The following is a 25,191-nucleotide window of genomic DNA, read 5'->3' on the forward strand; positions in this document are numbered from 1 at the left end:
GTTATTTCTGACTTCTGCAGAAAGCTGTCCCTAGGGTGTCCACCCATTAAAAATACCCAGAAGTATCACAAGATCGACATCTAATAGTGAACAGGAACGCATAAAAGTACTGCCATGGGCTTTTGCTAGTCAAGCAATGCCTGTAAACGTTGCAGCCAATTTCCAAGCCCCAAATCTAGTCTGTCAGTTAATACAATGCTAAACTATTCAAGTTTAGAAACTGAGACTTCAGCTTCACTTACTTCATTTGCAGCACTGTTAGAAGGCAGCTACACCTCTGCTTCAGTCTTCCCTGAATATACAAGAATATCTAGACATCGATGCCTGGGTTCCTTAAGCAGTAGAGCACATTATGATTTACATAAAGGTATTCTACTTATTTTTTATGCTGCCTAACCCCCATCCCATCTGTGGATGCTGCGTGCAATTTAATAAGATTAAAACATTTTCTGCAGATACTAAATTTAAAAGAATAACTTTTCCCCCCCTTTTAATTTAGCATTCAGCTATCCATCAGAGTAAGCAACAAGTGACTTGGCAGATAATTCAGGACATATGGTGTTGAAGAATGGTAATTTAAAAGTACTTGGACAAGTTTCCTCAACTCATTCACATTAATTTGTGCTATTCTCTTTTACATGTGCTCTAGCAGCTGGTACAGCTAAAAAAGCATAGAAAATATAATGACTATAATGCAAGTGACAAAATAACCTTTTCCTGAGTTGTATGAATGTATAGTGCAAAAACCTCACTCACAAACTGAGTAACAGAAGGAATTCAAAGACAATTCAAAGCTGGTAAACATATATGCCTCATCTGTAGTCACCAGGTGGCACCAGATGTATCCATATATTGATAATCAGCTTAAAACCACTATAATCCATGTGGTCTTTGAAACGCAAAGCAGATCATGTACGGACATTAGGTAGAGCCCTACAGCTGAGTAGTCAGTAGACTAGAGAGTTTAGATTTAACAAGATCTCACTGTTGTTTTATGGTTTGGGTTTTGTTTTGTTGGGGTTTTGTTAGGGTGTTTGGGCGTTCTTTTTTTGTTTGTTTGGGGTTGTTTTGAGGAGAAAGTGTGAGAGAGTAAGATTCAGTGGCATCTCCTAATTTGGAGATGTTGGTTGGAAAACCTAAAAAAATGCAAAACCATATTATTTTAACTATATGCACTGATTCTTAGTCAGAATTAACACATATTTACATTTCCCCCCCCTTTTTTTTTTAACATTTACATGTTTAAAGAATTAAATTTTGGAGAAGAATCAGTTCTTTCAAAAGATACATTTCAGCAGTCCTGAAGAATTGTAGCTTTCTGTTGGTACAAGAAGACATTTTCTTCTAGCTTTCTGACATTGTCAATGTGCTCTTGAATTATATAAGAAATTCTATGATTAAAAATAATTTCATTTTACAAATATAGCTACATTATTGTATAAGGTGAAGCTGAAATTAGCCATGTATCATACATAGGATATTACCTCATTAATAGAAAAATATAGTGAGAGCTAATTCATTTACTTGTGAATCATATCAGATTTTTTCCAGCATCTGAATATTCATAAATTTTATCACTATAAATATAAGTTCAATTAGTTCAATGTTCAATAATTTTATCACCAACAGTTTATGGAACCTAAACTGTTTCTTGTGCTTGGTTGTCTTTAGCACATGCATTTTTCTTTATCTTCTTATCTGTCCCCTCTGGGAATAACTTTTCATCAAGAGAAAAAAAGAAACCAAAAACAGCAAAAAGGGTGAAATATTGACCACACTGGATGGCAAAAATCCCACTAACTTCAAGGGGCCAGGATTTTACTGCACATGACCACATTTATACAAAGAAGGAAAACCAAACAGTCAAAGATATCATCTTATTAGAAGCAAATAGTCTGAAAATGAATCATCATCTAAACAATATGGCAAATGTTTACAAATAACAGTAATCAAAAAAGTTGTAGTTTGAAACAGTTTCAAAGGGAACTTGATCCTCCAGGAAAAAAAAGTCTATAATTCTCAGTATCCAGATTTTATATCTTTAGCCCACTGCAATGATTTTTCAGCCAGTGGGTACCTTTGGTAACAGTAAATTCATTGTGGAATTACTGCAAAAATGTCATTCACATTTACATTCTCTTCAGCATGCCATTGGCCTAAAAATTAACCAATATGACTACCTACACATATGACACCCATAGAAGCTTAATGGTTGTTGGGGTCCCCAGTGCACACACCACCATACACATGTAAATCACCTGTTTGTTTAAAGACCATTTTTGCATGCACTGGCTTGCAAGCAGTACTTGCATTGGCAATGGGCAAGCCTAGCCTTTTACCGGCACAAAAGGAGATACCTCTGTTCAAACAATCTGTGAATAATGTTCATGTTTTACAGTAAGACCCCCAGCAAGTGCAACCAGGGAAACCAAGAAAGAGCAGGAGGAGCAAAGCTATTCATACAAGCCAGCAGCGGAGTTTGGCACTGAAACAACAAACTTAAGCTTCAGCCCAGAGATCTAACCTCTAGACTGGAGCAAATCAGTTTGTGGTTAATTTAACACTGTAGTATGCACCAAAAAGTAATCCTACCTTTTGACTGCTACAGCACGAAGCTCACCTAAAACAAGTTTTACTACTTGTATTCAAGCATTTTCAATACAGTAGCTGTGGTACACATGAAAAAGTAGCCCTGAAAGTCTGAAGAACGGTCTAAAATTTAGGCAGTTATTTTAAGGTGAATTTGTAGACTCTCTCTAGCAAAGCTAAAAAGTGGTTTATGCTGTCATAAAGCAAGTAATTGAAAAAGCCAGCATGAGGTGCTCTCCAGGGATCTCCATTTTTCTCCATTGCAAAGGGAAGCCCAAGGAGCCAGATCAGAGATGAGACCTATCTTTGAATGGCTACCATTACGTGACATAAACTCCGCTCTGCAAATGGCAACTTCCACTATAGAGGCTGGAGAATGGAGAGACAGGTGTTTTGACTGGTTTGGCATGGGGCTGTGCACTAATCCTTCTGGGTTCTGGTACACTGCACTGAGAAATTTCTATACACTATTCTCATCTGCACTATCAGTTGAGAAATAATTAAATGAGACAAGCAAAAAGTGATTCTAGTTTTCTTTCCATTCTCTGACATAAATCTGTCGTCATTTTAAAGGAGCTCTGCTGCTCTGTTTTTACTGTCTAGAAGACAAGGCAGGCATATACTATTGCACAAAGACCTACTATATTTCTTTCTTTCCATAACAAAAAAGCATAGAATTTGTGTTAGTTTATCAGCAAAAATTATACTTTTTACCTATTATCTGCAATTATATCCACACCAAGTACATTATACTGTAATTAAAGTATATTGTAACGCATTATCTGTGAAAGGGCTGTAACCATTCAACATACTATTCACTGAAATACATTTATAGAGTACCAATAATACAAAAAATTTGAAACTGATGGAAATATAATACAATATTATAACTACTTTTAAGGTTTTTCTTCCTAGAAGAGTCCAATGAATAACAGAATTAATGGGCTATGTTATCCTGTCTCCACTCTTTTCTTAAAATGAGAAGGCTAACTACTTCCTAGAGATGTCTCTCAAGGTAGTGCAAGGGGAAGACATTTTTTACAGTTAGGGTAGTGAAACACTGGATCAGGTTGCCCAGAGAAGTTCTGGATGTCTCATCCCTGGAAGTGTCCAAGGTCAGGCTGGATGTGGCTTTGAGTAACCTTGTCTAGGGAAGATGTCCCTGCCCACGTCAGGGTGTTGGAACTAGATGATTTTTAAAGGTCTTTCTGACTCAAAACAATTTGTGATTCTATGATGTCTAAACACAGATTAATACAATGCATACAGCATCAACGTAACTGATTTTTTCATTTTAAATATTTGTGTGCAAGGATAATGGTTGGTTTTGGTTTTCTCTTTGCTTACTCCCTTGGCCCAATTCTTCTCTTTATGTTAGAGCAGACCACAAACTCAGAGAAAATCCTGCACGTACCTGTTTCTCCCCACTGGGCTTCTTGTGGTTTAACAGCAGCTCCACAGCACCAACTACCTCCTTCCGTATGGCATGCAACAGAGCATCTCCCACATACACATTAAAACTTAAGAGCAGCTCAATGAGCTCAAGGTTCTCATTTTCAATTGCAATAAGGAGTGCAGTTCTTCCCAGGGGATCAATGCAGTTAATATTGATCTTGAAATAAATTTCTGCTTCCTCCAAAGCCTTCTTTACACTGGCATAGTCTCCTTTCTCCACGGCATTCAGATAGGCTTTTTCTGAATGAGACAGTTCAGACTCTGCCCGTACGATGCGAAGAGGGATACGATCTCTGTAGGGAGCATTAACGCTTCTTTTGTAGTAGAACTGGGCCATATTTTATGCCATTCTAATACTTTGTCTCTGCAAGATGAAAATAAAGATTAAGTCAATAATTTATTTAGGGGGTACACTGCATCAAATTAATATTTGCAATATACAGGTATTTAAAACTCATACTAAAAAGTGATGTTGAAACACATACAAATGGTGTCTATCAATAGAACTTCTAAGATCTGCAAGAGTAGAAGCCAAAATATTGCTTGTTTGTAACATACCAAGTGAAAGCATATCTGTCAGCATACCATTTGCTTGTATGCATTTCTTAGACCTGTGGTAAACATGAAATGACACGATACAATGTAGTTTGCACCAAAAGTGTACCTCCATTTCATCCTTAATTTCTCCATTCAGTTCCACTACCTCATGTTTCCCACAGTTGAAGAGCATGCTCGTGCACAGTTGCCACTGCTCAGTAGATTAAAGGGCACTCACATCTTTTAAGCTTGATTGTAGTGGCTATGTCACCTAGAGATTGGTTCAGTTGCCCGTATAAGCTTCTGAGGCCTCTCTGAGATGCTCTAGTTATGTCATCTGTGCTCCAGCATGTCTCAGGTCATTCACAAGGTCTGTGCGCATTTGGTACCTCCATGAAAATGTCTCTGACATCCTACAGAAGTCATGTGTCATTTAAGGGTTGTGTGCAGACAACTAAATACAGCCCTTCCTATCTGTTTCCTTAGGCTGGGCAGAAAGAATATGATAGAATTTGAATAGTTATTAGCATTTACAGCTTCCTAGTGCTCAAATTCCCTACTTATCTGTGGGAAGACTTATTTTGCACAGTTCAGCGGTGAGCTTCCCTATGAAGATTTTGATTCAATCTCATATGCTATTAGAAAAACATTCACATAAAATGCTTTTCTAAGCAGCACTTACTAATGTATAAATTAAAATTCAGAACCCAAAAGGAAAAAACAAAATCCACAGGAGATATATTTCCAAGGAGTGGTAGATAATAGTCACAATTTTGATTCTGTACTCTTCAGTTCTAAACCAGAATTAATACAAGAACATAGCAGCTATAAAACAACTCCAAAGTCTTATAAAAAAGCATTTAATGTCTGTGCTTTTATTCTATATACTTTATGTAAGGAATTTGCAAAAATAATTCCTTCTAACAGAATGATTTTCTCCTGGGTCAATCTTCTACTTGGGTAAGAAAAAAAAAAAGGAAGAGAAAAGAGGGAAGAGAAAAATTTGACCTCAAAGCAAAAAGTACACAAAAAATATTTCCCCCTGCTTTTCAATTAGAGGCTGAACAGTTTATCTGATGAAGAACTGTAGTTTCTTGAAATTTTCTCAGCTGATAATGCAAATTGCAGTAAAACACTGCCTTTTCCTCCACTCCTTACTCCTTTCAGTCATTTAAATCTCTGTTGAGATCCTAGTTTAAAAAGATAATATATATTTTTATTATTTTTAGGTTTTGATTCATCAATAAAAAAAGTCACTAACAGTAAGTGAGGAACTTAGTAATTATCTTCTCCACTCTTCTTATGCAGTGTGATGAGAGGTAAGTACAAAAGTACAAAGGTTGTTACTGAGTTGTTTTCTTTGTTTTCCAGAGTAGATCAACAGGACTTGAGGCAGGCATAAGAAAGCAAAGGAGACACATGAGAAAAATTCCCCTCCATATCCAAATACAGGAGCTCGGGAATTGCAATCCTTTTCAAGATGTTTCCCAATTTTGCCAACAAAATGGTATCAGTCTGCAATCTGGGCTACTAGAGGTTGTACAGTTTGTGGATTATGTTCTGTTAATCTCACTCTAAGTAAAATACACTGCAGATCCATTGCACAGTTTTATACTCCTGGAACAGATATCACATTCTTATTGTTAATGTACTTTTATTTTACCAGTTAGATTTTAATTATTTCCTTTCAAAACTGGATTCAAGCAGGAAAAAAGTGTATGTTCAGACCCAAATTAACAGACTTAAGTGTAGAAGTTCACAAGTAGGTATCTACAAGGAAGGTGGGCTGCTACATTCCCATGATAGCCATAGAGATTTACAGCTTCATTCCTCTGCTCACAAATTGTGGTCTGGTACTGGATGCTGAAGGGCATCCTACCTGAGTCCAGCTGCCACCTCACAATGACTTAGGTCTCAATAATGACTCTATTTCATATCTGTCAGGCAGACATTGAATAATGCACACACATTATAGACACGTGGAGCAAACTGAGGGACTGCAACTGGAAGGTCAATGCTATAAGCTTCTCTCTCTTGAAAGCACAGAAATGAATAAACAGATCATTATCTCCCTGTTTATTGTGAGTCAAATTAGGAATTAACTTATACCAATGAAATCAGGCATCACAGAGATGCTTATGGTAGAAGAAGAGTAAAGCAACCTATGGATGGGATCTACCATAATTTCACTAGGGTCATTTGGGGATTCCTTGTTTCTTTATTTTTATAAGTGTGAGGAAGATGTATTATTGTCTCACTGTATGCCATAAGGAAAACACTTGTTGGAACCTTTTTTACTTACCTTCACATGATTCTTGAAAATTAGATCTGAGCTTAGTTTGTCTCTTTCAGAAGAGACACATTAAGCACGCATTGTCATTCTTCCAAATAGCTGTCCTCTGCTAAGCTTTCTTGCCTGCACCACTTCCTGAAAATATCATCCATACATAAATGTATTAACTAAAAATCTATGTTTACATGCAATTAGAAAGCAGAGATTAATTGCTGATACAGTATGATCCTGGAAGGTGATGTAAACATCAAAAATAATAGTTCATGGGTGTTTACAAAAATAATTTTTTGTTTGTTTGTTTTATTTACAGGTAGATAGTGTTGTATGACAACTGTTACTGTGCTGTCACATGTAAATGTATGCATATGACAAATTTACATGGGCATATCATGAGAGCAGTAAGTGCTCGGAGTAGCCAGCAGAGCTAAGGAAGTCTCCAATTGCTTTGAGCTTCTCTGCAGGAACAAGAGGCTAAAAAACCAAGAGGTCCAATACACTAGAACAGTGTGAGGGAAATGAAAGAAAAAAAATAGGGTTCAAAACTTGAAAAATTGTAACTATAGTCTCTAAAGAGTCCACTCATCAGACACATAATAAAAAGACTTCTCAAAAGAAACAAAGACAAAATAACTCTCTAAATAACTACATAGTGCTTCCCGCCGTGCCAAGGAAATATCATCAGCCCCTGAGCAGGAAAAGTATATAAAAAAGGAAACTATAATACTTTGACAGAAAATAGATTCTTATGAGACAAGATTTTTTTTCTTAACATGCAGTTTTATTTACACCTACTACAGACAACTATTTCAGATTATACGGGAATGGTTTTTTTCAGGCAGGAACGGTAACATTTCACCTTCTTTGCAAACCTTTAACATTTCCACTCTATCATTATTTAATAATTGATAATTCTTAGGAAAGTCTGATGTTATGAATTTTACTGATGCTAAATAAACAATAGGAAATTTTCTTCTGGTTCTATATTGTGTATGTATATATACACACACACACACATACATGCACATTATAATCCCAGGTATACAGAAGTTTCCCCATCAAAGATAAAGCTCAAAAAAAAAAAAAAAAAGGCAATTAGAATTCCTTGGCATTTATCCAAACTCTGTGTTTGCCGTATTTGCTTCCTCTACACATATGACCATATCTTCCTTATTTTTCCAGGAAACCCTGACTTGCATTTCCCTTGCATGCTGCCCCCTATGACAAAACACTATCAACTGCCAAACAATAGCCAGGTGCAGGAGATGTATTGGAGTGACGCATTAACAGGCACCAAGGGCCTCTGTGACAAGCCATTTCTACTGCCAGTCACAGCAACTGTGCTTACGTATTGCAACCCTTTCAGAGACAGGAAAAGACCAATGACAACATATCTTCTTCAGCAGATGAGCAGCTGGAGGGACATGGATGTGCTCCATAGTATCCACATGTGCAATTTCTGAAACCCTCACTGACACTAGCCTTCTAAAGAGAGGTTATTTCCAACACTGACCACTGTTACACTTACTATAGCAGCATATACACTATATAGCTTCTTCTCTGATGTCATCAAAAGCACACTTCTGATTTTGCTCGAGTTTGTTTTTCAGACTATTTGCATGAAAAACAAACAAATAAACAAACAACCCCCCGAAACTTCATTACTATGGTGTCACCCTACTCAGGAAACCAGAAAACTTATGACAAGTGAATAACATGCTGATTTCTCTGTGATCTTCTGAAACTATTTTATATGCAATTTTCATGGCAAAGGAAAGTTTCTGACATTTGCTATGTTCATGAAAGTATGAAATTTTCTTTCTAAAATAGACGTGTGACATCCCAGCTTTAATCTGACACAGAACCCTATTTGATACACAGTAAAAATTATGTTCAAAGAGCATTTTGGAAAGCAAGACTCTAGCTCTGATAAATCCCAGTCCAAACGAAGCATAAAGTTCCTTCGCTGTCAGTCACCAGAATAGATTGTTTCATTTCAGCAAGCACAAAAGAAATTCAAGTAAGTCTTCAATCTCTGAACCCAGCACCAGTCCAGAAACTGGCATATAACCAAAGTTAAACAAATAACTTAAACATGCTTCTAGCATTGAGATCAACTGGATAGGCTGTGCCTACACTGTTAAACATACTTCACCCAAAAATAGGACAGCTGAATGAGAACTGTCTATTGGGAATAATTTGGGTCTATGCTAACTCCCACACTTTGCCTGAAAATTTCATAGGAAGATGTTAACTGGGCTGAGACAACAATTGGATTGATTCCAGGGACTGCTCAAACAACTTCAGCTGCAGGTGATGGAGTTTCACTGACCATGTATGCCTTTAGCACTGCTTATTTTACAACTGCTGTATAGCTGGCAATACAGTATCCTCACCTGAAAGTAATTTTTCATTGTTAAAACTACACTCAGCTTCAGACTTGAAAGCTAACAATAGCAAAAGTAGCAATTTGGACTTTTAACACTGAGTCATGCATGCAGGAGATAAACTGAATAACTCAATATGGTGTACGTTCCCTCTGAGGCCATTGATTACTTTGGAAAAGAGCTAAACCTCTTGTTTGTTCTCTGGTTTAAAGTACCCTATAATCCAAGTTGCAGTAAAGCAAATAACATGACCTACAGCTGCAGTGAATGATGGGAGGCAAGCTGTCATGTTGTTCCAGCTTCAAAATCAGCAAGGCAGGATATCAGCTATAAAGAACAACTTCCAGGGGGCAAGGTACAATGGATATACGACAATGGATATAAACTCTACCACTATTTTATATGAGCATCTTAAAAGATCGAGTCCCAGGAGAGTGCAAATGCTGACACTGAATGTGATAAACCTTTGATGCAGTGACATCAAAGGGTTTTTGCTTAGAGTTTTTGGTGTTTTTTTTTTTTTTTTTGCAAACTTTAAGACAGGATGCAATTTCATAGCATTCTGGTTAAAGCACGGCGCTTCATATATAGCGTACAAATGTTCTGTAAGTTCACTTAATGCCAAATGGAAGAAAATTTGCATTTCTGGGGCTAATGTCACAGCAAATCATAGTTGAGAATGACAGGTTCTTCTTTTAACAGTGACCTTTAAGGTCAGCAATGGTATCAGTTTGAGGTTTGAGAAATATCAAAGTATAAAAAAAACCCCTTTAAGAGAGGCATTAGAAATTACTAACTGATCATAGAGGGGTAGGATGATTTGGGGTCAGGAATGCAGTATTGCAAAGCTGCATAATTTTTAAAATCAGAGATATTCAAGAACTTGCTTCTTCAAAAACTCCTAAAACTGAGCCTAATTTTATTTACTTTATGAGCGAAAAATCAGATAGCTCCCCCATGAAAGAGTACCACTAGCTCACAGAAGTATCATTAGATGACAATATTAAATTAGTTCATCTTCCCAGTTCTATTTAAACTAGAAAAAGATACTGTTTGGAAAAAAACAAGATGCATTGTTTCCTCTTGCTGATGGGTAGAATTATGCAAATATCCTTGGGAATCTATGGGAATGACTCTGAAGCCTGAGCTATTTGTGCTTGCTCAGAGGGGAATGAATAGTGAAGCATTTAAGCCTGCTACCAGAGCAAAGGAGACAAAGTCTGCTTTCCACTGACTGACACGAACTTCTTTGAAATAATGGAGCATGAATTATGTGAGTCCAGCCTACACCCAGTAGGCACCTAGTTTGGGGTGGGAAGGATAGAGACAGCAATAACACAGATAATGATCTTGAGTGACTGCATCATCCAGTTGAACTGACCTTCCTGTCTCCTTGGCTGGTGTTATTCCCCTGGGTAAACTAAAGGAGCTCTCAAAAATAGTTTTCAAGAGAAAGTACTTCAGTATCATCTGGCTACACATAAGGCTGCCTTCCAGCATTTCCAACAGTAGTGCTGATCTAATGCCCTGTGGATGTAATTCTGCAGCAGTCATACAGCATGGCAACAATTCTCAGGAGATGTGGGGAGTGGGCTGTCCCCTGCTCCTGGAGAGAGTGGGTGGTCTTTCTCCAAATGTGGAAAGCACAGGAGAAGAAAGTACACAATTTCTGCTGAGAAATCAAACTATGGTTGGGCAGAAAGGGTCTGACTGTACAAGTTCACTTGAGGAGGAAAGGAGAGAGGATGCAGGTTAGCTTCAGAAATATGGGACAGGAGCATTACTTGTGGGAGTTATGCTATGTGGCAGTGACCTTTCTGTGTTTCAAGGTATGCTTTCACACAGAACCACATCTTCCCATGCTTCACATGATGCAGTTCCAGGCAGCATGCAGTTTGGCCAGAAAAGGGAGGGTTTGGGCAGACTGCCCAAATACTTCTAGTAAAGATTTGCTAATAAAAACTCTCCATTGTGGGTCCATTTTCAGATGTACAAGCTAGCCACTCTCAGGATAAGTTAAAACACTTCGTAGTATCTAAGCCAACAGAGAGCCAGCTGTGAAGAGATCTGTGTACAAACATATACACTCACATAAGCACTTTAGTACTGGCTGATGCCCTCAGAGTGGTATGTGTATTTTGTGGGGAGCCTTGAAAGAGGCTGAACTAAAATAAAACAAAAGCTGGCAATAAATAAAGGCTAGTTAGGAGAAACTGTTCAGGTTTTGGAATTTATTGGCCTTTTCCTACCCACATCCTTAGTGGTTCTGACCTCTCGCTGCTTAGAGACACTTGAGTCAGTGCATTTTAATACATGTTCCTGAAGGACTTCATAAAACTAAAATCAGGAAAACTTGTTATGTAAGCTGACTTACCAGTAATAACCCTCTAACTCAAGTAAAAAGAATTATAATGACCAATCAAATAAAAATCAAATTTATATTTAAACAGACCATTTAAACTCAATAGTAGATGATGTTCCACAATCTAATTAGTTAGATAACACAAAATGTAGTTATACAAGTCTAGAAAAAAATGGTTACCCATTGGTGATAAACCCCCAACAAAAGAATTTTATTTAAATCTGTCAAATGTATAATTTGGTTAGTTAACTAGTCTAACAGCAAAACCTAATTACTATCTGGACCAAAGCCTGACAAAAATAATGCTAGCATTTTTCTCAAGAAATTGTATACTTATGTGATGACTAAGCCCTTCCTGCCCTTGTATCAATAAAGACTTCAAAGAATAGAATAGAAAACCAAAACTCTGACAACTCCTATTTACCCGAAGTCATAAAATGACAGCTTCATGTAATTCAAGACCTTTAAATGTATAGCACAGAACATGCCCTAATGAATAGCTTGATAAGGCATTATATAAGGCTTCTTAAATCCAGGGGAACAGTTCTTTCCAGAAATTTGCCTACATGGCCAAATTGTCATTTATGCTTATGCCCAAATAACATTTCAGGATTAAAAGTCTCCTGTTAAGTTAGAACAGGAGTGAAAAATATAAATAGTAACAATAAGAGAATTCTCATTGCTAGGGGATGATGAAACCAGAAAGCTGTCATGGGGATTCCCTGGCTTACAAAGGCATGTCTGTTATAATGCCCTATAGATCTGTGACCCAGCAGTAATTATGTAAGATTGGTAATAGCTCAAATACTTGGAGCACTCTTCAGGAAGTTTGTATTTTCTTTTTTGTGTGGGAAAAGGTCAGAATGATGTGCATCGGTGTATTACAACACAGAAACTTTAAAAACAGGTCACCTGAAAATCTAAACAACAAATCTAGCTCAACACTTACTTATGAACTGCTTTCTGAAGTATTATGAAAAGTCCATTACTGTAAATAATGACTCCTCTCCTAAACATATAATTCATTATTCCAGCATATTATTCACAGAAAAAATATATTTGACAGATAGGAAAATACAAAATAATTGATACATAAAACTTTCACTGTGGAAAATGTATCTTTTCACGATTTCCAACTGGCAGAAGATTAATTCTGCATGCTTTTAGCACAGTTTTTCGCTCATCTAGTTTAAAAAGTAATCATTCAGATTTATCTCTGGAAATAGGGAGTAAGCAACTTCATTTTGAAGCACCTGTGTTTCCGCACCTCGAGCCAGAGGGACAAGTTCTTCTAAACACAAGCTAGCCTAACTCAGATTCTTAATGTAGGAATACCTCTTTGGCAAGACAACCAAATAAAAGTTGAAGAGAACAGGAAGTGACATTAAAATTTCAGGAAAATGAAACTTGGTTACAAAAAACTCTTTGAAACAATACTTTAACTATCAAGTAGACCAGATGCTATGAGAGATTCACAGACTAAGCATTACTATAAGTATCTCATTCGAACTCTGACATAAGGCTGGTCAAGAGAAAATCAGCATGGCTTCCTGGTCCTGAGAAGTCTGAACTGGAAAAGCTTCCTGGGCCACCAAACCCATCCTCTTACATGAGCAGCTCTCTCAAACAATCTGACTCTGAAAAAACAGACTTCCTATTACAAGTATCTGGGATCTCCCTGCTTGGCCCACCTTCCCCTCCACTGCTTCTGTGAGTGACAAAGCCTCATTCTTCTGGCATGACAACTTCCTCAGTCCTAAATTAAGTTCAGCTGTTGAGGACTACTGACAGGATCATCCTTCCTCCAGTATATTTGGAAAAAAAATATACTTTCTTTAGACTTCCTTTTGCCAGGCTGCACAAATCTGGCTTCTTTACAGCTCCAGCCCATTCCTTGCACATTGGTGCCACCTGAAAACCCCAGGATGCCCCACTTGTACCCAGATGCTGCCCTGAAAGAGCACTGGTCCCCTCTAGCTCTTGTGCCACACCCCTGGTACCCTCAGGCATTTAACTTGCAGCAGACATCCACAAGTGGTCATCTGACTTTAACCTTCTGTCTCCTTCATGTTTGCACTATGCCTTTGTCATACCACTTCTTCTGAGTGACCAAAGTGTACCTGTTACTCCAAGACACACCTCTCTGCATTCTTGTACAATGATTTCAATACTTTTCTATCTTAGGCTTAGATATTTTACTTGATTAATTTCTAAACCTACCATCTTCTTGTTCAAGTCTGTATCATAATCATCAACCTTCAATTTGCCGATAACCCATGTTCTTTCCCTCCTCAGCTGTTCTCAGTCAATAAACTTCTGGTGAAAGGAAAAAAAAATAATTTTACAAATTATTCTTTATTTACAATTTATTTACAATACAATTCTATACTTACAAATTATTACAGAAATGCTTGTGGTACTTAATTCTGCAATGATGCATATATGTAAGAACTTCTTTACTTCTAGCAGTCCTCTTCCTCTCCAGTGCTTCAGTTTTAGTCAGTTTTCTCTTTACTTAGATGTCTCACACAGGTCTCTGACTCTGTAAGTCTTTGACTCTATGACCTCTTGTAGTTATGAATGTCAAATGTTCCTTCCCTGTGAACAGCATGAACTTTATATTTGAAAACTTTGTTCTAAATATACCCATCACCATTTTATTTTATCGAGTAAGATAGGTGGAATATAAATAACAGTGAGGCAAAAGAAAAGCGATCATCAAGAGGCTAAAAGTTATAGTGTTTACTCTTTTTTTGAAATAAGTAAAATGACATCCACTTCATACCAGTGAATGTAAGAGGTAAATACTGTAGATATTAACCATATGCAGTGGTGCTGTACCTAGATGCAATATACCTAAATTTATATAGCTTGTTAAGGTTTCTAAGTTGGAATGTATTTATCTTGTTGTCTTTCTAGAGTTAGCGGAAAAAGAGAAGGAAAGTTCTGCTGCAAACAATTCAGTCAAATCTCTATTTCTTTCTTTTGACTGGTATAGGTGCGTATGAATCTAGGCCTGAACATCTGCATTTGAAGAAGTCTCTGAACCAAAGATGTTCAGAAAGTTTGTTTTGAAAAGAAAAAAATGTCAAATAAGAAATTGCATTTGGTCAAAACCAAAGGAATACAAATGTACAAAAGACAACACGCCCTATCTTGATTAGGAATATCAGGAATATCTCCCGATATGTGGGATATGCAGGTTCCTGTCACTGCTGTAAACCAGATACATAAATAACCTATCTGCAGGCTATGGGACAATCTTATTTTGGAAAGATTTCACTTTGCAGGAAACTCTTTTCTTACTCTAATTCTCTTCTATGTACAAATATATATAACAGCACATAAGGGACTGCACCATGAGTTATGGCACATGTCCCCTTTCAGATGCTGTGCTAAACCAACATATCAAACCATTGGTGGCCACTAGAAATCTCATGAACTGTCCCGAAATATCAAAGAAGGTCACCACGTTCAAGGGATATATACGTACAATTCATTATAGCTGGTAAGGGAAGTAATACCTACTTTTCCCTGAAATTAGTTTTCTGAGAGATGAAACTGACCCTAAGCTGCATAAAGAAGTTGACCTTCAAATACATATGTGCAAGCTATTAACATTATTCATCACTGTGCAGGTGTATCCTACATTCTCCATAGTCCCCTGCATGATAACGTTGAACAGTTAGTGACATACTGAGTGAATGAATTTCTTTAAAACTCAGCTGCTAGTGATGGAGTTTCCATTTTTGTTGTTTTTTTTTTTTTTTACTTCTAAAGGATGAAGGTTATCTTTAGTGGTAATAGATAGACTACCTGCATTCCTGCATTGTTGTTTTCCCTTTAAGAAGGGTTTCAGCTTTCTTTCTGACTTCAGGGAATAGGAAGAAATTGAAATAATGCTATTATGATACTGAACTTCTGGAAAAAATTTATTCCTGTGAGCAAGGAATAAAATAATATTATTAATGTGAATGAGAACAGTTTGGTGTTGCTACTAAGAAAAAAAGGAGCTCGTAAACACAACGTAGGTTTAGATACTATCTAACGGCTGCAGCATTTTATATTTCATCTTCTCACTTGTTAAATTGCCATGTTAATATGAGATCAGGCCAATACTTTGAGCACTCAGCACATTGTTCCAAAGCATAATGTTTCTGAACTTTAACACCTTTTAACATAATTTTTAAAAAAATAACATCAGGTTCCATCCAAGTAAATGCAGGCTCTCAGAAAATTGTATTTTATAAAATCAGAACACATCTCAAAGTATTTACACACAGATTTTGGAATTTAGGAGATTAACACCAAATAAAATGGTTTCAGCTTTCAAGTAAGTGCAAGAGAGGAGACCCAGGCCAAGATGAATTGTAGCTGCCAGAAAAATTTGCTAAAGTAAAAGTGGCAAACCAAGACAGAAGATTGTCTATGAAGTATGTAAGAGTGCACATATCAGGATATGGACATATCAGGACTTGATGAAAGAAGAAACAAATATCCAAAATAGGTATTTAGGGAGAACAGTAGGGCAATTGAAACAAACAAACCAAAAAAAGAACACATGAAACTGCAAAGAAAATGATGAAAATCTAACCATGACTCTTAGAAATTCCACACACAGGAGGTTCATTAACTAAATAAGGAACAGGTTATTCTGGCCTGACAGTAACATCTTCCCTGAAAGCAAAGCTAACAAATTTTGTTACAGCAACGTGCCCTCAAGCCATTGCTTCCCCACACCTCAAGCGGTATCCTTGGTAGGGATCTCCATTTGTCCCTGATGAGCTGTGCTGCTTCACAGGACTCACATTAACCCCCAGGACATCCACAGACAGCTATGCTGAACGCTGCTCACTGCTGAAGTGGGTTAGTGCCCTGATGTTCCGGGTACTAAAAACATCAGTGGTTTCTATTCAAGGAAATCTAAAATTACGACATTCTTTCCATTGAGAGTTACAGCTCCAGACATGTAATAGCCCTTAACAAATAATCAGGAACTGTCAACATAATATCATCCATCATAAAAGCAGTTGATACTGTTTTACCAGAGCTCTGAGGAGAAGAAGTGGACAAACAAATGAAAATAAACCTTTTTAAAATTAATGCTTGTGAATGGAAAGAAGACTCCTTTTAGGAATCAATATATTCAAAGCAACTTTTTTTTACAGCAGCAAAATTTCAAGACTATCAGATGTCATGGACAGAATGTTACTGAAGCACGCATCCCTCAGTTTTCTACCCTCACTGCTTGGAACAAGGCGGAAAATTGAATTGCCATTCGCATATACTGTACTTAAGTGCTTACTTACCTCTGGTCGTATAAGGAGATGCTGGACAAGGTTTTAATGTAACCATTCCCATGGTAACCATTCTCATGGTAAAAATGAGCAATTTTGTTTTTCAGGGATAGAACTGTTTCTACACTAATCACACTCATTTGCTTAGATAGTGAGACAAATGGGACTAATTCAAGGATAGTAGATATTGCCTTTACAGAGTAGTTCCAAAGCTCATTGCACAGTGGCATGTCAGGGAGAACTTAATCAAGCTAATTCTCTCAAAACATAAGGTCAACTTCAAGGTAGAAAAACCAGCTGTTAATAAAACACTCCTCAGAAACAATTACTCAGTTTGACTGAACAGGAGTATCTTCATCCTGCATTTTACAGAGATCTGTAAGAGTAATAAATGTCCACCATTTTTAGCAATGGCTTAGCAACTGACTGGACCAGGCCAGAAAAGAAATTGTAACAACATAAGAACAAGAAGAAATGGGCAGTGGATCATGCAACTGAATGTATCCATCGGAATATGATAACACAGAATTGAGAATTACATCCAGTGGCAGGGGACCCTAAAAGCATACTCATATTTATTTCTGAAAAGCAACCAACTCTTTGGATGAAAGCTGTGTCAAAGTGCTGCATATATTTGACAATCATTTACTAGCAAGTTTTTGGCATTTTGCTTCAGGCAATCTCATGTCCTTAGACTACTTCTTTTTGGAAGATAAAACTGTGAGTGGGATTCAGTTCAGGGTTAAGACACCTACGTTAAATGTCTAAATGTAGACATCGACATTTGAGATAAGTCCCCAAAATCCCTCCGTTGTCAGTGGATAACCAGGACAGGATTAGATTTTTTTAAACAGAGAGACTAATGACCTTTAAGATATTCTGCGCACCTGAGACATCCCTGGGCACTGGCCAGATAGACTATATCCTTCTTTGTCCACAGGTAGAATCCAAGAAGGATGCCATCTCAGATGTCACTAGACATATACCTTTTAGCCAACTTTATCATAGCTTTAGTCAGTAGAACTAGCAGCACTTGCAAAGTGATTCAAGTCACCTGAGGTATCAATATGCCAGTCAGCTACATGGGCTATGTTCTCACCTAGCATACTTATTATGGGCACTTGCATGTAGACCCTGTGTGGGTCTGGAAGCAAATCCCACATGCTGAGCCCACAAGATGATACATTAGGGTTTCAGAGATGAACTGGGTCACATGAAGGTCATGACAGGCAGGAAACTGGCTGCCTCCAGGGCAGGTATCCTCTGCCAAGTTACTGACCAGAAAGCCAAGGAGCACACTGAGTTTAGATGTCTGCTGGGGAAGAAAGAATGCAGACAGTCAGTCTGCAGCAAGGGAGCTGCAACACCAGGGGTGTTACTGTCAGTATGCTTCCTGCCTCTGAAGTCTATAAAAAAGCCACACACTGGGGCAGAGGGATAGAAAGGAGCATGTCTCTTTTCCCTGTGGTGTCAGTGGGTCAACGAAGACTGAGAGTTCAAAACTGCTGGCAACATATTGCAGTGGGTGGGAGATACCTGTGGAGTTGCACCTCATTACACGTGTGGAGTTTGCCATGCACTTGTTGCTACTAATATTAAAACCAAGAATGTCTCCTATTAAATCTATACCTGATGAGAAAATGAAGATATAATACATTAGCAGCCATTGTTTGGCACACATGAGGCTGTTGCAGGCGCTGCTCTACTTTTGGGGAAATTAAAGTCTTGCCTTGACACAAAGTGCTAACAGGCAACCAAGTGTTATCATCCCACAGCTTGGTACCCTGTTACTCCACATTTGAGCAAACTCAGAGCCCTTCTGGCCTGCCATCTGGTTATTTCTGATCTATGATATTTGTCTCACTACTTGCCCCACTAGAGATATATACTGCTAGGATTAAATCAAAGGTGTCAAGATTTCCCAATAATTTTCATAGATACATGATTATTATATCACATTAGAAAGGCAAACCAGCACAGAATATAAATGATGAGCACATATGCATGTATTTCAACACCAGTAGAGAACGTTTCACAGTCCAACACACTTCACTATTCAAAATGCTTTCCAGATATTTCGCTGATATTTTACTTTGCTAACTTTCACCCCATTACTTCTAATTATAGTCACACTGACCTACTTAAGTAAATTTTGCTTACAGCCTGCTTACTGACAATCACTCATCCAAGTTCTTTTCATCTGTGACATCTATTAACCAGAAAGATTTGGAGTGTACTGAAGTGTACTAGCTTTTTGCTAGGGTACAATGGCCAAAGCTTTCTAGTGCATTCACAACCTTTTGCTGTCACATTTTCATTATGTGACAGAATAAGATGGCTTCAGTGTCATGTCTCACATCTGAAACAAGAGTCTTTATCCCTACCTTTACCTTCACATTTCTTCAATCAACTTTTCATTTTATCCACACCTCTCCTCCAAAAAAAAAACCACAAAAATAACTCAGACCAGACTAAACCAAGAATAGAAAGTGTAAAGGAAATTAAGCCAGCGTTCTTGAGAACACTGCTAGCAGCCTATCTGCAAAAATTCAGTTTGTGTCAGGTGAGAAGGTAGAAGCGAAGAACTGAATTGGCTGGTGACCAGCTCTACTTCTACAAGTCCAGTCTGATTTGATGAGAGCAGATGTATGACTGCTAAAATAGCTAATCTCTGCCACGTTGCTTTTAACTGTGGAAAGCAAGGCTGATCAAGAGCAACCACCAAAGAGGAAGCAGGAGCAGGTGTACCTGTGCCATGAAAAGAGCTGTGCTATCTCAGCTATATTTGGAAAACCACCTGCTACCGCACAGATCTGCATGTGACAGAACTAAGGCATAAGGAAAGTACTAGTTTGCTTATTGAGACTTGCTTTGTGCTCCTCAAAATCATGTGCAAACATTCAGTGGGTCATGACAGTGCACTGGAGTTTGAGCATTATTTTTTTGAGCTGTCATGCCTAGAGGAATAGATACTATAAGACTGTATCTGCCTCAGCAAATATCACAGTACGGTAGCAGCAGATCTCCTTGCTGAAAGCCCTGTATTTCAGGTGGATTACCTCAGATGAGCTCTATCCTGGTCATGCAAGCTGAGTGTTAGCAGCTGGAGTGTGGTAGGAATGCTCCTGGAGTGAATGATCTGGCTTTGGATCCTGTGGAGGAATCTAGTCCACATACTCCAGACCGCTCTGCAGTGCCTAAGTGTAGCAGGAGAAGGAAAAGCAGGAGGGGAAAACACTAAAAGGGTACTTTGCTGTTATGATACTAGACTAATGTAGATGCAGCTACAATTATTCAATCTCCTGTTTTCAGATTTGAAACTCTAGTGCTGACATAAATTGCTCTGATCATTAATTACATAAAAAGGTTCCCCCTTGTTTCATTGGTACTTGACAGTATTGCAGTTATTTCCATGGGTTCTGGTGGCTGGTATATGGAATTGCTTAATTTTTTTAAGAAGCAGTTGGCCTTATCAAGGGAAGGGTTCAGTTACCTACATGACAGCACGATCTTTAGTACATAAGTAAGTTCTTACTCTCTGTGTTGAGTCCCTTCCAACCCAAACTGTTCTATGATTCTATTATTTAAACCCCACTTCTGAAAAGACAGGTCCCCCCCTGCCCCACTCCCTCCCCTTTTCCACAAATTCAGAGGAAATTGTTCTTCAAGTAAGACACTCAGACTTTCTCTTGAAAGTAAGACATTATAATCCGCTTTTCAGGAAAATGAGCTTGGATCACTCCTTTCAAATCAGGAGGACATGTTATTCTTGATGTTCACAAAATGGTTCAGTGTTCAGAGTACTGGGTCAAATCTTGAACATTCTGAGATGGTTTATACACATATATGCTAATCATAGTTTTGTTCTAAAGCATCATATTTTTCAGTATTCCTTCTGAATTTTGCTATTGAAAAAGAAATTCAAAACTGATTACAGTAGGGAGAAGGGACAAGAGCCTGATACCAAAGACTAGTGCTTATAGCACTTTCTTGAAAGAGCCATGTTCAGTTCTGTATTCACGATTGGCTAGCACTAAAGGCTCAGGAGCTAAAATAGAAACCTTCAGGTAGGCCTTTTACCAAGCACAGTGTTAGAATTATAACAGGACTGTAATCAGAGTATGTTCAAATTTATTACATGGTCTAAAAATTGAGACTATGAACTGAAAATTATAATTTAATTTTTGCCCTACAAACTTCTGGTTTATAATTTTCCATAGCAAAATGTTGCTCTGCCAGTGTGTAATGTAAACTTTGAACATGCACTGAAAAGAATTTGGATTTATGCTTTCTATGCATTCTATAGTACAGATCAAGTAAGTGGAATATAATATTAAAAAAAAAAGTCATTCTATTTTGGCTGGCTCTACAGACTTTAAAAATTATAGTTATTAAACTCTATCCACCATTTGTACTGACCTCAACAACAAGTCAAGAGTGATTTGTCTCCAGCTACCTCTAATTTATTTTCTTATTCCTTCCTGATTGAAAACCAACCTCTGTGGCTGTTTTTCTAATTTTGTAACTGTTATATATAATGGACGGGCAAGAGTAGAATACTATGAAAGATTCACTGGCTTTTTAACTATCCTTCGGGAATTCTGCAAGTCAGCCTTGGTAGTGAAATACTTCTTCAGATGGTAGGACAAGAAAAACTACTGCATGCTTAAAAACATATCTGGAAAAGTCTCCTATAATTGAGGGATTTCCAATTGCTTATGTTCATTTGCAAGTTTGAACCACCTCTGTCATCTAGGAAATTGTGAGAGTTTCTGAATTAATTACCATGTGGCTTTTTTAAAAGCAAATCTGCTTAACTGTTACCACTATGCTGAATGTGAATAAAGATGCTTTGTATATTCTTTTTCTTAAGATCATGTTCTCCACACACCACCTACAAATGCCTAAATAGAGCTACATTGTATTGTGATACTATTTCTGATTATTACTAAAAGAAATGTAAAAAAAAGCTCCTCACACGAGAGCGAGCTTTGTCCTTCTTAAATGTTTGCTTCAGTAGATATAACAGTATTCTAAATTACAGCAATTGTTTGGATCAAATACATCTTTATCACGGATATTTCTTCTGAAAAGACATTCATATGACTTGAATCTTCTACTTGTGTACTTTGTAAAATGCAGGTGGAGAATGGAGACCGAAATGACAAGCCATCTGGTAGCTTGTCAGGTAAAAGGGATCTGAGATATTTCCTGCTGCTTAAACAACCTTTAACGTGGATCTAGTTATGACTCTTTTTTAATAGGTGGACTTTTGCAGAATAACAAAACTCCAAGGACTATTTCATCAAATTTGCAGTACAGACTTTATGGGAAAAGGCTGTCATCTTGCATCAGGTTAATGTACTACAAATAATTACCACTCCTATAACACCTTCACTCTGCATCTCAAACAAATCAGTTGCCAAGCGCAAAGTTCTAAGCTTTTGTCAGCCAACTGGTAAATATTTCTAACTCCTCCATCCCAAGCTTGTAAATCAAGAAAAAATGTAGCTAAAATAAGATGTTCTGAATTACAACTTCCACCATGGTCTAGCCAACAAATAAAACATACCTCATTACTTACATAAAGTATTTTACCTGAATACCTAGAAGCTAACACCCAAAACACAAAGCAACTGTGGTGGTTATTGTACAAGTTACTCTGGAATGTAACAGAAGATGTACAAAAAAGGAAACAGAACTACAAATTGCGCTGTATCACATGACTATGCCAGAAACATACCTGGAAAAAAGAACTGAAATTTTTTCCTGTACTTTTCATGTTCCTTGGCCATTAATTCACACTGTGGGTGTACCCAGGGCTGCCCAGTTTAAGAGCATAACAAACGAAGGAACATAACACACTATTTCAACCTTAGTGAGAGGACACGGGCAAAGAAAATAATCTAATCATGAAAAGATGATAATGCAATGAATATCAATCAGTTTTAAAGTGAACTGCATGAGGAACATACTGGAGTGACTAATGCCTGTCTTCAGTAGCTTCTCAAGACACAGAATGGGGCAATTGTGAAATCCTCCCCATATCCTGATACTATGTCTTCACTCCCACCAAGACAAACAGCCAGTTTCATCTTTTCCCACGACAGTGAGATCATCATTTCTAACTGGCATGTAAACTGTTGTGGAGGAATTCCTCCCACCTGTTTAGTTTTCTAAATTTAGTTGTCTACAGTAGTCTTACTTAAATTTAGTTGATTAACTAAGGGGAGTCCTCCTTCACAGTCAGTGTAGTGAAACAGGCTGCTACAGATTCCTCATACACATCTTAGGTACTTCCTTTAGGATCAGATTAATTCCTCCTGGAGATCTTGCGGGGCTACAAGGGAGGCTGACCCTGATTTGTTTAGATTTTGGCATGCCTAAATGAAGTAGAATGACTTTTAGTATGTCATCCAGAAAATGGATTTAGCGTACAGATTCTTTCCATGTGGGACACATGAGTTATGAAAGGCAGCAGGAGAAGGTTTAATCATGTATTAAACTGTGTTTGGATAGATGGTAATTTAGATCTGTAGTATACATATTTATAGATTTAGAGTTGTTTTGCATAGTGGAATTAATATTAACCTTTATAAAAACTTCAACAATTATATTTGTAAAATAAAAAGTGTGACATGCCTAGTTTTAACACTTGATCAATTATTTGTAACTTAAACCTTAATTAAAATAAGTCTTAGTTTAATTCATCTTTCAAAGTAGTTACTCTGAAGCTTGACATGTTTTATTAGTTTTGTGAGACTGTAATACAGTATCTCTAAGGAAACTTTCTTTTTATTTTCATCTAATATAAAATGAATTTATATTAACAACTTTGATGGAAAATCCAGTAGCCATTTACATACTTACTATACAAAAGGAATTAAGACCTTCTGGAAAACATATTTTTCCCTTTTTTGTAAGGTGAACATAACGTTCCTGGTACAACATGTAACTTAAAATTACAGCATCACCATATGACAATTCCAGGCACATTGGAGAATTCAGATCTAAAATGGTACAATACTCAGATTTTAAATCTTTCATTCATGCCACCGTGTGAAGGTCAGATGTTGATGTTTTCAGCTGGTTAAGGACCATGGAATGTTTTGCTTCTCAGCTTAGAATATTCTTCCCAAGCAGCCGCAGGGTTTGTTCCTGGGCTTAAATCAAGACTCAAAACATTCCATGACCCTTTGCCTTGTAAACTGAAACATCAGTGTCCGCCCCACATACCACCCCTCCAGAAAGAGGGCACATGGGATGAAACATCATCACAAGCATTCTTACACATTATTTAGGAAGAGCCACCTTCAAGGTATGACAGGAATTGTAAATAATTAACTGGATTTTAAACCCCATACATTTATTAATAGGGTTTTCAGCTTGTAAAGCTTTGAAAGAGAAAATTCCAAGAGATGTTAGGTTCTGCAAATTTTGATTTTAATTTTGCAAATAATTTGGCCCTAAGAGCAGCAAGAAAGCAGGACTCTCCAAACTTTCTGCTGCAATGGAGTGTGCACTATAGCTTTTAAAACATGGTGGTGGGAAATTTTAATTTACTACCTTCAATTTCACATTCTTTCATACAGTTTCTCCGGGACACTTATCTTACTGGAGACAGAACAAGTAAGTTGTTACTAGAAACAAATATTTCAGTAGCATTTATACTATCATTTCCTATTTTTAACAATTATATTTATCATTAGACTTTGTACTCCAGATCATTGCTTATGTTCAGAACTATTTCTTTTCTATTTTTGGATCTGATCCTTCAGTACCAAACATTTCATTCCCACACAACAGCCTTAAAGAGACAGTAAGACCACATAGGAAACTACAAAAATAAACATTTAGAAACAACCTTGTAGTTCAAAAAAAAAGATCATGGTCAACCAGATGACATGTGCACCCTGACAATAAGCTGTGAAAATAGTTGCTTATTACTTAAACTACTGCATATTTCCTGTTTGGTTCTAAGCATAGAAAGCTCTTCCACAGTTAACCTTCAGACGGCCACTTAGTTGAGAGAAGCATCTACCTCTATTAAATCAGGAAGTAAAAACACCATTGATTTTATAATGAAATTCTACTGAACAGCTAGTTTAAATTACAATATATTCAGTAACGGACTGAGATCACTGATCAGTGATCAGGATGAGTCCAAACTGAGAGAAATAAAACATGCTTACGTGGAAAGCATATTTAATTCAGTTCTGCAAGGGGTCAGAGTGTGATCCAGGAGACCTGCAGAGAGGGGGAAATCATGTGATC

At 37.4% G+C, this 25,191-nt stretch overlaps 1 protein-coding gene across 2 annotated transcripts in view; it reads right to left on the bottom strand.

Moving 5' to 3' along the window:
- TRPC4 (transient receptor potential cation channel subfamily C member 4) overlaps window positions 1-25,191 on the bottom strand; it is a 128,812-nt gene that overhangs the window by 73,820 nt on the left and 29,801 nt on the right. Inside the window, exons 1-2 of one of the 2 annotated variants that reach the window (XM_032679991.1) lie at window positions 6,884-6,969; window positions 4,004-4,408 (exon numbers count right to left, since the gene is read on the bottom strand). In XM_032679991.1, coding sequence (XP_032535882.1) covers window positions 4,004-4,381 — 378 coding nt within the window. In that variant the 5' untranslated portion in view covers window positions 4,382-4,408; window positions 6,884-6,969. Of the gene's footprint in view, window positions 1-4,003; window positions 4,409-6,883; window positions 6,970-25,191 lie in introns of those variants that run through there. The other variant, XM_032679990.1, reaches the window with a different exon arrangement.

This window comes from Chiroxiphia lanceolata, chromosome 2, assembly GCF_009829145.1.
Source record: "Chiroxiphia lanceolata isolate bChiLan1 chromosome 2, bChiLan1.pri, whole genome shotgun sequence".
Taxonomy (NCBI): domain Eukaryota; kingdom Metazoa; phylum Chordata; class Aves; order Passeriformes; family Pipridae; genus Chiroxiphia; species Chiroxiphia lanceolata.